This window comes from Callithrix jacchus, chromosome Y (genome assembly GCF_049354715.1).
Source record: "Callithrix jacchus isolate 240 chromosome Y, calJac240_pri, whole genome shotgun sequence".
Taxonomy (NCBI): Eukaryota; Metazoa; Chordata; class Mammalia; order Primates; family Cebidae; genus Callithrix; species Callithrix jacchus.
Genome location: NC_133525.1, coordinates 8,942,585 through 8,955,562, shown reverse-complemented (window position 1 = coordinate 8,955,562; position 12,978 = coordinate 8,942,585). Strand labels below are relative to the sequence as shown.

The 12,978-nt window shown below is 49.5% G+C and overlaps 1 protein-coding gene and 1 long non-coding RNA gene across 3 annotated transcripts; both read right to left on the bottom strand.

Annotated features, from left to right (window-relative positions):
• Nucleotides 1–2,881: 2,881 nt before the first annotated feature.
• LOC144581327 (testis-specific Y-encoded protein 3-like) lies at nt 2,882–5,864 on the bottom strand. 2 transcript variants are annotated; one of them, XM_078364513.1, is made up of 6 exons: nt 5,500–5,864; nt 4,791–4,868; nt 4,551–4,662; nt 4,298–4,443; nt 4,109–4,190; nt 2,882–3,103 (listed from the first exon to the last, which is right to left on the bottom strand). In XM_078364513.1, the coding sequence occupies exons 1-6, from the start codon at nt 5,764–5,766 to the stop codon at nt 3,081–3,083; spliced, it is 708 nt and encodes a 235-aa protein (XP_078220639.1). In that variant the 5' UTR covers nt 5,767–5,864; the 3' UTR covers nt 2,882–3,080. The 2 variants fall into 2 exon arrangements, with proteins under 2 accessions (XP_078220639.1, XP_078220640.1); XM_078364514.1 differs by having other exon boundaries at nt 2,890–3,103; nt 4,298–4,416.
• A 3,676-nt stretch (nt 5,865–9,540) lies between these two features.
• On the bottom strand, nt 9,541–12,309 carry LOC144581328 (uncharacterized). The gene is made up of 3 exons (XR_013531942.1): nt 11,790–12,309; nt 10,431–10,563; nt 9,541–9,904 (listed from the first exon to the last, which is right to left on the bottom strand). It is a non-coding gene; the product is annotated as an uncharacterized LOC144581328 (long non-coding RNA).
• Nucleotides 12,310–12,978: the final 669 nt, after the last annotated feature.

The following is a 12,978-nucleotide window of genomic DNA, read 5'->3' as shown; positions in this document are numbered from 1 at the left end:
ATGGATTGACACGTGGCCTACTTCCATCTTTGGGCCGTTGTCAATCATGCTGCTATGTATGTGGGTGTAGCAGTGTGCTCTGTCTTTCTAGGAAAGCCTGGAGAAATACGTGCACACATGACACCATGTCCTTTGCGAAGACGTCTGTGGAGCTGGAAACCCTCATTCTCGGCAAACTAACACAGGAACGGAAAGCCAAACACCGCATGTTCTCACTCCTAAGTGGGAGCTGAAAGATGAGAACACATGGGCACAGGGACAACAATATCACACACCAGCACCTCTCAGGGTAAGTAGTGGGAGGAAGAGCATCAGGAGCCATAGCTAAATCGTGGTGGCCTTAATACCTAGGTGATGGTTTGGCAGCTGCACCAAACCGCCGTGACACACTTTTACCTATGTAACCAAGCTGCACACATGTCCGTGTTCCCCAGAGCTTAAAATACATTCTTTTTTAGATGGGGTTTCAGCCTTGCTGCCCAGGCGGAGTGCAGTGCTGTGATCTCGGCTCACCTCAACGTCCTCCTCCAAGGTTTCAAGTGATTCTCCTGCCTCAGCCTTCCGAGTACCTGGGATTTCAGGCATGCACCACCACGCCTGGCCAATTTTCTGTTTTTAGTAGAGATTGGGTTTCTCCGTGTTGGTCAGTCTGGCCTCGAACTACAGATCTCGGCTGATCTACACACCTTGGCCTCCCAAAGTGTTGGGATTGAAGGTGTGGGCAGCACACTGGCCAAAGTAATATTTTCCAAAAGTTTACATAGCACCAAGAAAAGATGTCTGATTGTTTTTATTAGACCGATGGTACAGTTGAGCACTTTCTCTGATAAGAAATTATGACTTCGGGACCCATGTGAAATCACTAGACTGAATTGCAAGCAGGAGTCGAAGAAGGCCAGTCAGCTGCATTCACTTTGAGGGGTGGCCAATATGCCTGAGGCACCAGGCCCTGGCACTCCCGTCCACAGGGACAGTTGCTGGTTTACTCTCTTCCCTGGGGCAAGGTCTTCCCCTACCACCACTTTACAACAGACCAATCCCAAAACAAGTCCTGGGATTTACTTATGATCTTCTCGTTACGTAGCTCCCTCCTAGAAAAATCATGGCAAGACCCTTTCCTCACTTTTTTCTCAGGCACTAAGGTTGGGGCAAGACCCTTCGTGATGTCCTGGTAACAGGCAAGTCCCTAGACATTTCCCAGTCTGAGCTGCCCTGAGTGTACACACCAATCTGCTGCCGACTCCCACCGTCGGGCTACTCTATTGTGCAGGAGTGTCCTTTGACCAGCACAGGGAAGCATAGAGGACAGCTTGAGGGAGCCAAAGAGTTCCCGCTGTTTACAGAGTAAGTTGCTGAGAAAACCCGTTTCTCCTGCCTTGGTGGGTCATGGGGACAGCAGTCAGAGGAGGCCAACGCTCTCACTCAGGAGCCTCAGCTGTCTGCATGGGAACAGGGGCAAAACTGGGCTATGGATTTTCAAAGCTCAACTGCTGATACCCAGCAGGAGGTCCGTAATGCATATGGAAGGCAGCACAAAAACTGCAAGAACTTTGACTGTTCAAACCCTCTTCCCTGAGACAGCACAGCTCTTCTCACAGAAGCTGTGGTGACCAGAGTCCGTACGGCACAGGAACCTTAGCACTCCCTTAGTGCCTCGCCAACGCGGATGCTCCTGTTGGAACTGTTTTATCTGAGATCGGAGAAGCAAGTTCTGGACCCACCACTGAAATCCCCCTCCCCCTCTGCGGCAGAGACAACTCCTTGTCCTGTGCGTGGACGCAGATGTTCCTGGCTACCAGTCACTCACTCCGGAATGAAGGCTGTTATGTTTTGTCCTCCTGCGTGAGGCCTGTAACACATGATCTGCCACTTCGGGTTCCTTCTCTTTACATTATTAACCTTCTGCAAAGTACGCTGGAAAAAAAAAAGCATGCCCACAGAAAGTAAAAGGGCCCTGGGCTCCAGAAACAATATACAGTGCCCTGCATTAGCGAGAAGAGATCCTCACTATAGTTGGCAAGGAACAAAATGCACCCGCAATGTGTTAGTTACAAACAATATTGACTCCTGACCTAATAATCTTGGAGAAAAGCTTAATCCATCTGAAGATGTAAACATCAACAACACTGTCCATATCCTGGGTCATCAAGGGACAGAGAGTCCATGCATGGACCCGCTGGCATTCTTGTATTTCATGGATCCACCCCCATTACCCTCACCTCTGCATGTCTGTGTTTTCCCTTAGTCATCTATGCTGGAAAAAAAAAAAAACAAACAAACAGAAATTAAAAAGAGAAAGGCATATCCCAAATGCCTTCCCACATGCGTCTGTATCCTTTCTCACAGTCCCTACACACACCTCACATGCGCATTTCTTACCATGTTGCTGGGACCCGAGAGGATGATTGTCCCAGAAAATCACCAGAGAGGTGATTATGCATTCACCAATAAAACAAGAACATGTGAACTCAACGCACAAGTGAACTTCAAGATTCCCATCATCCTTGTCTAGCTTAATGTGTCTTATGATACCCCAAACAAAGGACTGTGGAGGTACCTCCGCCCAGCAAACTGGGCCCTGGATATCTTGGTGCGCACTATCCCCTTTCCTTGAACCACTGCTGCTTTTGCAGCACAAAGCAAGCCTCCAACTGCACTTCCTTTGCTTTCTTTTGCCTCTCCAACTCTGGCTTCTAGGAAGAATCCCAAAATGCGCCACACCCAGTCACTCTATAACTTTAGCGGCCCGTCTCCACTGCAGATGATGCAGAGAATGAAACACATGGAATCCACTGGGTACACACACACACACACACACACACACACACACACAGACCCACACAACCCTCCCCCCCGCCCACAGACACACACACACAAGAGTCACACGTCCTTGACAGTGTTTATTTTCACTCCATGAAATCCAAGTTTACCCCCTCTTCCTATCTGCATTTTTCTATGACAGGATCTGTCTTTCTTTTGCTTCCTGTGCATAAGACCATGTTGAGTACTGACATCCTGAATAATGTAGTAACTTTTCAGGAGTTCTGCCGTTTCAGGTGAAGTCCGACGCACCATCATATTCAACCCGAAAAATGGGAGTCCCCTAAAGAAACACAACTGCGTGTCAAAATGCATTTCCTCTGAGCAATAGTTTTAAATGCTTTAATTTTAGGGCCCGCCCAGAAAAGACTACCCCTTCCCCGTTTGTGATCTCCTAAACTTCCTCCTACCATATGTTACCAGCTGTTCTCTGTCATACCTGCCCCACTGCCAGCATTTTCTCCCTGTGACGGAAGTCAGCTAACAACAGTGACTGGGTGTGGCGCAATCTGGGATTCTTCCAAGAGGACAGAGTTGGAGAGGCAAAAGAAAGCAAAGACAGTGCAGCTGGAGGCTTGCTTTGTGCTGCAGAAGCAGCAGTGGTTCAAGGAAAGGGGATAATGTGCACTAAGATATCCAGGGCCCAGTGTGCTGGGATGAGGTACCTCCACAGTCCTTTGTTTGGGGTATCATAAGACACATTAAGCACATTAAGCTAGACAAGGATGATGGAAATCTTGACGTTCACTTATGCGTTGAGTTCACATGTTCTTCTTTTATAGGTGAATGCATAATCACCTCTCTGGTGATTTTCTGGGACAGTAAGAGCACACAGAAATCTGATCGGGCTATAGTATAAGAACAGCAGTCTAAACAGTCATTGTGGTTTGTGGCAAGGAGGCATATCCAGGGAGCCCAATCTTAAGGGGCTGGTAGGATGACTGCCAGTGGGGTTGGCAGCCATGGAAACAAGTGCCACAAATTGAAGGTAATGATTCAGCTTCACTTCTCAGTGAGTCTGGACAGCGACTATGCTTGGCTGGGCTTAAGACTCCCCAGCTCTAACCTGCCTTGCAGTGCCGTCTCTGATGTGCCTCTTTGAGCCCAAATGCCCTGGATGTACTGGATTCTGTCACTCTCTGTCTCCCTGTCGAGGTATTCCTACGTGTATGAAAGGAGCCTCAATTTCTACATTTCCGAATGCAGCGTCCAGGCTCCCTGCATACAGGCATGTCCACCTTCCTCATCCTGAGGATCAGTCAGCTCTAGCTCCAACTGAACGGCTTACCTGAAATCTCTGTTCCCTCTTCGGGTGGCCTGGTCCTCGTGTAGTATTGCAGGGGATTGCGCCACAGGTCCTTACTTAGGATCTATCACAGGAATCAATTGGGAAAGGCCTCATCAGGGCTGAGACTGGTGAGCCAAGCAGCTGGGAACACACCGGGGTCATTCCTGATGTTTTCCAGCGAGGACCCACCTCAGCGATCCTGTTAGATCCTGCGAAGTTGTGGTCAGAAAACCAGTTGAAGAAGTTAAGGCTGCTGTTCTGGTGTCTGCGGCGGTAGGCCACACGTTCATAACGCTGATGCCACTGAACTGGAGTGGAATGAGAAGGCCTGTATTCTACAGAGAGGGGATTTTGTGGGAAGTGGGCTGGATCACGTTGGCAATGATCCATCCACCTACCCACCACCTTCCTTCCACTGCCCCTCCTGGGAGCCACCAGTCACCTGTGAGGTTCACGAGATACTCCTTGGTAACCACGTTATTCTGGAAGTAGGGGTTGCTCCGAAAGAACAACATGATCTTGCAGACGTGAATAGGTTGCTTTGTTTCTTTCACCTGTCAGGACAAAGTGGAGAAAGCTTACGTATCTTTCCAGGTGAGGTGCCCACTGTTGCTGACAGCAAGGAGTTGCTTCCCTTCCCCCTCCCCACTAAACCTTCTAGCCTCAGTCCTCGTGGCCTCACCTCCAAGTTGATCATGTAGCTAAGCATGCGTACATCTTGGTCAGTGATCAGGGCTGACATCTGGGGGTGGTTTGCAATCTGAATTAGGTCAAAGAGCCTTTACAGGGATGGAAGGAAGAGGTACAAGCAACAGGGAAGCAGGTCTAAGAGCCAGAAGGAACACGGAAGAAGCTCTAAGGCTGGGGTACGGGATTTCTGAGATCTGCTTCAGTGTGTGACCTTCATTTCCCCACCCCCTGCCCGGAATTAAGGCCTCGTGGGTTCTCGGAGCGTGTATAATTCTGAGGCTGACTGGGGCAATCTGCAGAGGGCTGCTGGCGTCTCAGGAGGGGCAGAGCCAGCTTATACCCGAAAATGTCCTGTCCCAGATCTGACTGGCAAGGGGGAGCGATCACACTCCCTTATCAGTAGCTTGATTCTCCGAAAAAGAAACTCTGCTGGGGAGAACTCGCTTCTGCTCTTCAAAAGGATGACTCAACCACCTGCTGCTCGGCATCTCGAAGGGTTTCTGTGCCGCCCGCAGGCAGGAAAACAGTACCTGCGACCGCTCCGGCCTTCTAAAGCCAGACTTTCACGCCGCAACTCGCATCTCGCAACTCACCGTTGTTTCCAGAATAGACATATCCATGCTGAGCTGCCCCTAAGTTATTTACAGTTCCCCTAGAGCATCTTTCAACCGGACGAACAGAAAAAGTGCTGAAAAGGATACGACATTGGCCCAGAAGCCGGGGATGCCCCGGATGATGGCGCCTCTGCGATCCAGGTGGGGCTTGCGCCTGCGCTCCAGCTTTTCCCTCTGCTGAGAAAAGGCCCTCCTGGCTCGGGCGTTAACAGGCTCCAGCTCCACCTGAACAGCCCGGAGCTCGTCCAGTGCGGACTCTGGCGTCAGGGGCCCAGGCCCCGGCTGTGCCCCTTTGTCCTGCCGCTCCCGCTCGACATCGGCTTCCTCCTCGGCCGCCGCTTCCACTTCCGCCATTATGTCGTCCTCCACCACCAGCACCGCCTCCTCCTCCTCCTCCCTCAAGGCGTCCTACTTGCTCTGCTTCCCTTACTGGAGCCTGCGGGTGGCTTGGCGGACGCCCAGGGCGCATGCGCGGGACTTCCAGGCGCCGCCGGGCCCCCCGCCGCCAACCCGTTACTCTGCCGCGCTTACGGGAGCCTGGGCGTGGCTTGGCGGACCCCCAGCGCGCATGCGCAGGACTTTCCGGGCGAACCCGTGGCCAACTGCCTCCAAATGGGTGGCCGAGCTGGAAGCAGGCTGTAGGCCTCTCCCGGCGGCCAGTCAGTGCCAGGGCGGTGGGCGTGTCCATGGAAGCCACGCCCCCGGCTGGGCCTGCAGCCGCAGCCTCCTCGGGTAAGCCTGGGTGAGAAGCCCTGGGAGCTCGCGGCAGGCGGCGGTGTGTGCGGGCACACGCGGGCTGCCCGCCCTTTGGAATTGTGGGCATGGAAGCCCTGTGCCCTAACTGCCATCATGAGTGTGGCAGGCCATTGATCCACAGGGAACACATGAAGCATCTCAGTTCGTTCGGCAGGCCAGGTAGATGGTACTGAGTATTCCAAGATCCAAGATCGAGAGGAGAGAGAGAGGCACCAGCGCTGGCTGCTGGGGCGAGGGCTGCGGAGAGGCTTGAGGAAGTGGGGCGGGGCAGGCGCCTGGAAGGAAAGTTGCCTAATATCTTGCTGGAGTGGAATTTGTCTGCTCCAGAGGTGGAAACTCTCGCTCGGACTCCTGCAGGTCTAGGCGCATACAGGCTCCGAGTACCTTGCTTCCTCCCTGAGGATGCTGGACTCGCAGGAGCATTCCAAAGCACCTGGCGTCCAGTGCCCTGGACACACCTTGTGGACCCAGAGGCTACCGCAAGCGCAGCAGCGGCCGTGGTACCTGCTGGCTGGGCTCTGTAAGACCAGGGCCTCCGCCTCCTGCTCCTGGGCCCCGGTTGGGGACCTGGCTCCTGTTGGGGACCTGGGCCCCACGGCAAGTGCCTAGGGCAGCCAGCCGGGTGGGGCTCCCCAGGAACCCTGGGTCCAGGTAGGCACGGCACGGGGTTCTCAGCAGGGGAGTCTAGGGCTGCCGGGGTCTTGGGGAGGACGCCGCAGGGCATGGTCTGTGAGCGCCCCCAGGAGGGGCCGAGTTCAGGCTGGAGGCTCTGCAAGGGTGGGCGGCTGGGGCGAGGAGCTAGGAGGCAGCCGTGCGGGAGGAGGCAGTGCTGGTGGTGGACGACGTGGTGGTGGACGACGTAATGGTGGACGTGGACGCGGTGGCCGAGGAGGGGGCTAACACCGAGGAGCGGCAGCAGGTGGACCAGCGGGCCCAGCCTAGCCCTGGCCCCAGCAAGCACTGGCTGGCAACGGACTCGCCGGAGGTCCTTCAATCGGAGCTGGGCTCCGTTAATGCCCCAGATGGCAGGGCATCTCCGGCTTCTGGGGAGACCCATATCCTTGCAGGTTTCAAGACTCGGGTTCCTGGGACACGGGGCTGCCCTCCTCTGCAAGGCAGGCACCAGCTCCCCAGACACGCTCTCCTCCCTTTTGCTGGCCCTGCCCCCAAAGGGGTGTCGTAGGCCCCTTGGGAGCATAGATAACCTCCGCCGCACCCACGAGAGCCCCTTGGGGAGCACCAGGCACAGCCCTGCAGCCCCTTCTACCCTCAGCGGTTTCCTCATGGGGAGTCATCCACCCCTCAGGGAGTTCGGGAGAGGAGAACACCATACAGCCAGAGAGCATCAGACCCTGTTCAGCAGCCAGCACACGAGGGCCTCGTGCGGCTCCGGAATCCTGAGGAAGCAGCCGCCTCATACCACCCAGCCCGCCCCCTAACCTCCTGACCACTTCTTCCGTGGGTGGCCCCTGGACAGCGTAGGCTTTCTCGGCCTCGTTCCACCCACGCCCAAGTCCACCACAGCCGTGAAGTGCCCCCACGCCGGACACAGTCAGAGGACCACCAAGAAAGGGTGCCAGGCCCAAGGTCTGCCGGAGACCCCTGCCCCACACTCTCTGCCCTCTTGCAGAGTTCCACTGTGTTTTATGGGACATTCACTCAATCATCTGGAGGCTCTTTGAGCAGAGGCAGATTGTGCAGCACAGCCAGATATTTCCCCCCCAGATCGCAAGCCACCATACAGTCTGGCTTACTTGCTTAGCTACATGATGGATTTGCAGGTCAGGCTGGGAAGCCTAGGTCTGGGGGAGAGGTCAGGACTCAGGGGTCGGCCTGGATCCGGGTGCGGGGGTGGGGTTTCTGGGGGGAGGGGCGAGCTGGGTGGAGGAAATGCCTGCTTCTCTCCAGCAGCTGGCAGGCCGCTTCAGCCCAGGTAGCTGAAATGGTCTCTTTGTGGCCCTACTCCTTCTCCCTTCGTCACCAGGCAGGTGGAGGAACTCAGCCATCCCAGGTACCAGCAGCAGGATGAAGTTCTCCTTTCCTCACAACCTTTACTTCGTCCGTGCGGTGATCATTAAGGAGTATCCCCTTGGTGTCCTAGGTAAGTAGTGCCTCCAGGCTCCCCAGGGGAAGTGGTGCGTGAGAGGCTAGGCCTGGCATGAGCCTTCCCCACTCCCCTCTCTCCAGGATACAGGGTGGTTGATTCCACTGCACTCCAGTGGCTCTAGGTTCATGAGGGTGAAGCCCCCATCTGCAGGCAGGCGGGACACCAACAACCTGAGCTTCTTCAGCTGCTTGGCTGATAATATGATAATATAGGGAAATAGACTCAAGAAAAGTTTTGAGTGACCTGCAGATTCCTTTAGAGTACTTACTTGTACATTTTTAACTTCTTTCCCCTGTGGCTCTGTTTATTATTTGTGATGTATATTTGTTTTCTTACTTGCCTCTTGTGGAATGTTTGTTTCAAAGGATTTTTTTAAAATTTTCCTGTTGGATATGTGAGTTTGCCTGTGAGCACTTTTTCGTGAACAGAATATGAACTTATGTTTATTTTTTCAGATGGAGTCTCACTCTGTTGCTCAGGCTGGCTGGAGTGTAGTGGTGTGATCTCAGCTCACTGCAACGTCCCCCTCCCAGCTTCAAGCAATTCCCCTGCCTCAGCCCGCTGAGGAGCTGGGATTACGGGTGCGTGCCACCATGCCCAGCTAATTTTTGTCATTTTAGTCAAGATGGGGTTTCACTATGTTTGGCAGGCTGGTCTCGAACCCCTGACCTCAAGTGATCCACCCACCTGGGCCTCCCAAAATGCCGGGATTTAAAGGCATGAGCCACCATGCCCGGCCTCATTTGTTTGTTTACGTATTTTAACTCTTGTTCTGTATTCTTCACGTACACATATTGTAGAGTGATTGTAATATTTTATCTATTGACTCACTACTTTAGTAGGATTTGAAAAGCAATGTTTTCATTCACTGAATACAGTGCTGCAAATAGGTTGAACCTTGCTTGGGTAGCACTGTCATTCTTTCCTTCATAAATTCTTCAGGAACTCTGATACTATTTTCCCCCACCTGAGGAGAACGTGCAGATATGAAAATTCGTGTGAGTGAGTAGGTGTGAAAATATAATCTGAAAGACCAGTGAAGTTCAGAAGTACAATTTCGCAGTGTTTGCATTTTTAATTCACATCGTTTTGAAAACGCTATTTGCAGAGAAATGAAATCCTGTATTCACGTTCATGTTAAAGACACACTCGTGAATCGTTTTCAAGAATGAAATGGAAACAATCCAAGGCCATGCGTTAGTTTAGGAAGTAATAACACGGCAGTTGTTATGAAGAAACACCATATTTATTGAATGTATGTTTAGAGAGATTTTAGAAGGCTTAAGTCAATATTTTAGCTTTTGTTGCTCTGGGGTTTTATCAGACTGTGACCAGACTGTAGCGTGACTAGTTATAGTCGCTAGGCTACCAAAGTCTCTGGGCTGCAGTAATTATTGCTGAAGAAAGTGGCAATGAGTTTGGCTGTTTAAGGAGAGTAGATGAATGAGCAGTTTCTACCCGAGGCCTGGCTTACTGGGTGGCCTTCTTTTGCTGACGTAGATAAGATCCAGGGAGCTGTGGACTCACTATAGTAGCTAGGGCTTTGAGACTGGCGAAGCCTATTTGCCTCCAACTGCCATAGCCAGTTATTGGCCTGCACATAATGGCACTTCCTGGACTCACCGACTCCTGTGAATTCAAACACAGAATTTGGATTTAAACTCTATCCCAACTTCTAAAACTTAGATTTAAATTTAAGTGGATAATAAGGATCTATTCAGAAGAAAGGGAGACATCAGTTAAGTGCATAGGTAAATTATCCTGATCAAATACATTCAAAAATATCACTGACAACTAATCCTTAAAACGTTATTTTCACTAGGGAAACGGAAAATGTTAAGCTCACCTTAAGCTCTGAGGTATAAAGATAGAATTATTAGAATAAGGGAATTATGTAAAATATCTATTTTGTTTGAAGAGCAGCATACTAGTGATTTAGCATGGCTAGAGATTAACAACCCATGTAAGAAAACTCAGATATTAACAAAGGTTTTTTTCAGAAAGTTTGTTCTGTAATTAAAGAATTTGAAAATTTATTCCTACTGATCAATGATTCATTTGTACTTCTCATTTAGGCATAGGCTCTATATCCATTTATACAGAAACAAAGTGATAGTTTCTAACCTGTTAAAAGACAAAAAGAATGACCGCATACCACATTTGCATCAGAGTCTTTGGCCTGAGTGATGAAGCAAAGGACAGAACTGCCTATGTCAGGGTACAGATGGGCACAACTTGAAGCTTCCATCACTTGCATCTTTAACATCCTGGACTCTCATCGGTCTCTCCTAGAAAGACAAATGGACTATAACTATCCCAAAGAACATACGTTACATGTAAACACTAAGCATTGAGATGAGACCACGATTTGTCTTATTCCTAATGTCCTGTAAACACATTTGCATCTGTAACTTATACAAAGAAATTCAGTTTATTTTATCATTATTATTTTATACCCTACATTAATGTATTTCATTCTTTTTCTAGTCTTTTTTTTTTTTTTTTTTTTTTGAGATTGAGTACTGCTCTGTCACCCAAGCTGGAGTGCAGTGGCGTGATCTCAGCTCACTGCAACCTCCACTTCCTGGGTTCAAACAATTCTCCTGCCTTAACCTTCTGAGTAGCGGAGATTACAGGAACACACCACCGTACCTGACTAATTTTGTATTTTTAGTAGAGATGGGTTTTCCCCCATGTTGGTCAGACTGGTCTCGAACTTTTGACCTTAGGGGATCCACCCGCCTCACCCTCCCAAATTGTTGGCACCACGCCTGGCATTTTTTCTTGCTTTTTTTTGAGATAAGTTCTTGCTTTTACACCCAGGTTGGAGTGGATTGGCATAGTCTTGGCTCACTGCAGCCTTGACCTCCTGGGTGCAAGCTATCCACCTGCCTCAGCTTCCCACATAGCCACATAGCTGTGCAACATCATCCCTGATTATTTTCCTTAGGTGAAGTCTTCCTATATCTCCCAAGATGGTATCAAACTCCTGGGCTGAAAGGCTCCTCCTAGTTAAATCTGCCACAGTGCTGGAACTATCCATAGCTCAGCCACTGCGGACAGCCTACTCACATTTTCATCGCTTTATAGATGCCACTCTTCAAAATTAACAAGTCAAGTTTAAATTATGCAATTTGAAATTCCGAGTGAAGTTCCACTTCATTTTCATGTAAAGGTAAAAAGAAACAAAATAACAAAACTCCTGTTTTTCCTTTGTCCAAAAGTTGGCCGAGTTGGGAATCAAATCATCTCTACTTTGGTTTATAAAACTTGACTGTACAGAGAAAGATTTTCATATAATTTTTTTCAGATCTGAATTCCTGTGACGTTATCATCACTATCATCGTCCTATAAAACATATACAAATTTCCTAGTGGGTATCTGATGAGGATTAAATGCATTATAGTTAATAATGAATACAGTTGTACTCATAGTTATTCTCTGAACCATAATATTAAGAATATGAACCTCATGTCTTTGAGCTACTACCCTAATGAGAAAAGTAACCGCTGACCTGGAATAAGATTTCGTGGCCCAGCGAGCCAGCATTCTGCACCATTCAGGTTCTTCAGATAGCCCAAGGGTGCTAAGAGCTGAGTGGGAGTCTGGACCTCTTGAAGGAGAAGTAATGCCAGGTCATTCCTTGCTGCCCCACTCCCCATCCGGAATCTCTCATGCAGTTAAATGGTAGACACCTTAACAAGTCTCAGGGATGCTCCTGGGTACCTCAGGCCCAGTGTCACAGCAGTGCCTTCAAGATTCCTGTGTATGTAGGCAAAGGTAATTAAAGTACATCCACTGGAAAACCTGAACCCTTCAAGACGACACCAGGATTTCCAGCATATATTTTTAGCCATGATACAGTAGGCAGGTTCCGAGTTCATCAGAGAAATCGGAAGTTTATGAATGGAGAGTCCACACACAATGGGATTGCAGAGGAATTAACCAACAGAAGTACCAATTAGCCAAACACAGAGAGGCAATTTATTTTTAGCCTAAAACAAGAAAGTTTTCTGTGTAAGTGAGATGGACCACTTGAACCAGGGCCGGGGCTTGTGAGATTTTTCTCAGAAAAACAATCAAGAAAGAGTTTTATTATTTCCACATTTCGATGTGAAAAAAGCCCGCGAGGTCGTGTGAATCAGATGAAGTTCAAGTAAGCACTCATGTACAAATAGCAGTTTCGCACTACGGAAGTTAATTTGCACGGAGAATCCTTCAGCAATATAATTAAGGGATAATGAATTATAGGGTATAGGAAGAGGCGCACAAACCTACATGTTCCGGACACAGTGGGCAGCTGTGAGAACCCAAGAGCTACTAATTGTGGAACCACTGCAGATCTGACTGCCACAGCTGATGATCACAGCCTGCCAAGGCATGGCATATCACAGAGAAATGTGATTTGCCAAAACTGAGGGGAAAAATAAGCACAGTTAATCTGTAGACCATTTTTTAAAGTTTTCCATCCCTCCTTGTAGGAATTCACTCAGGGTGGTGGCACAAATACTAAGCGAAAATATTTAGAGAAAGTTATTGAATAGTGTCGCAAACCCCTTTGGAAGACCTAAGGGTTTTTCTTTTTTCTGTAGTTTTTGGCTGAAAGCAGCCTAAATTCTTTTAAAATTTATTTAATAAGCAAAGCAAATAGCTAAGGTTTAATGGGGCAGTTTAGTTAATATCTTGTTTACTCATGTGGTTTT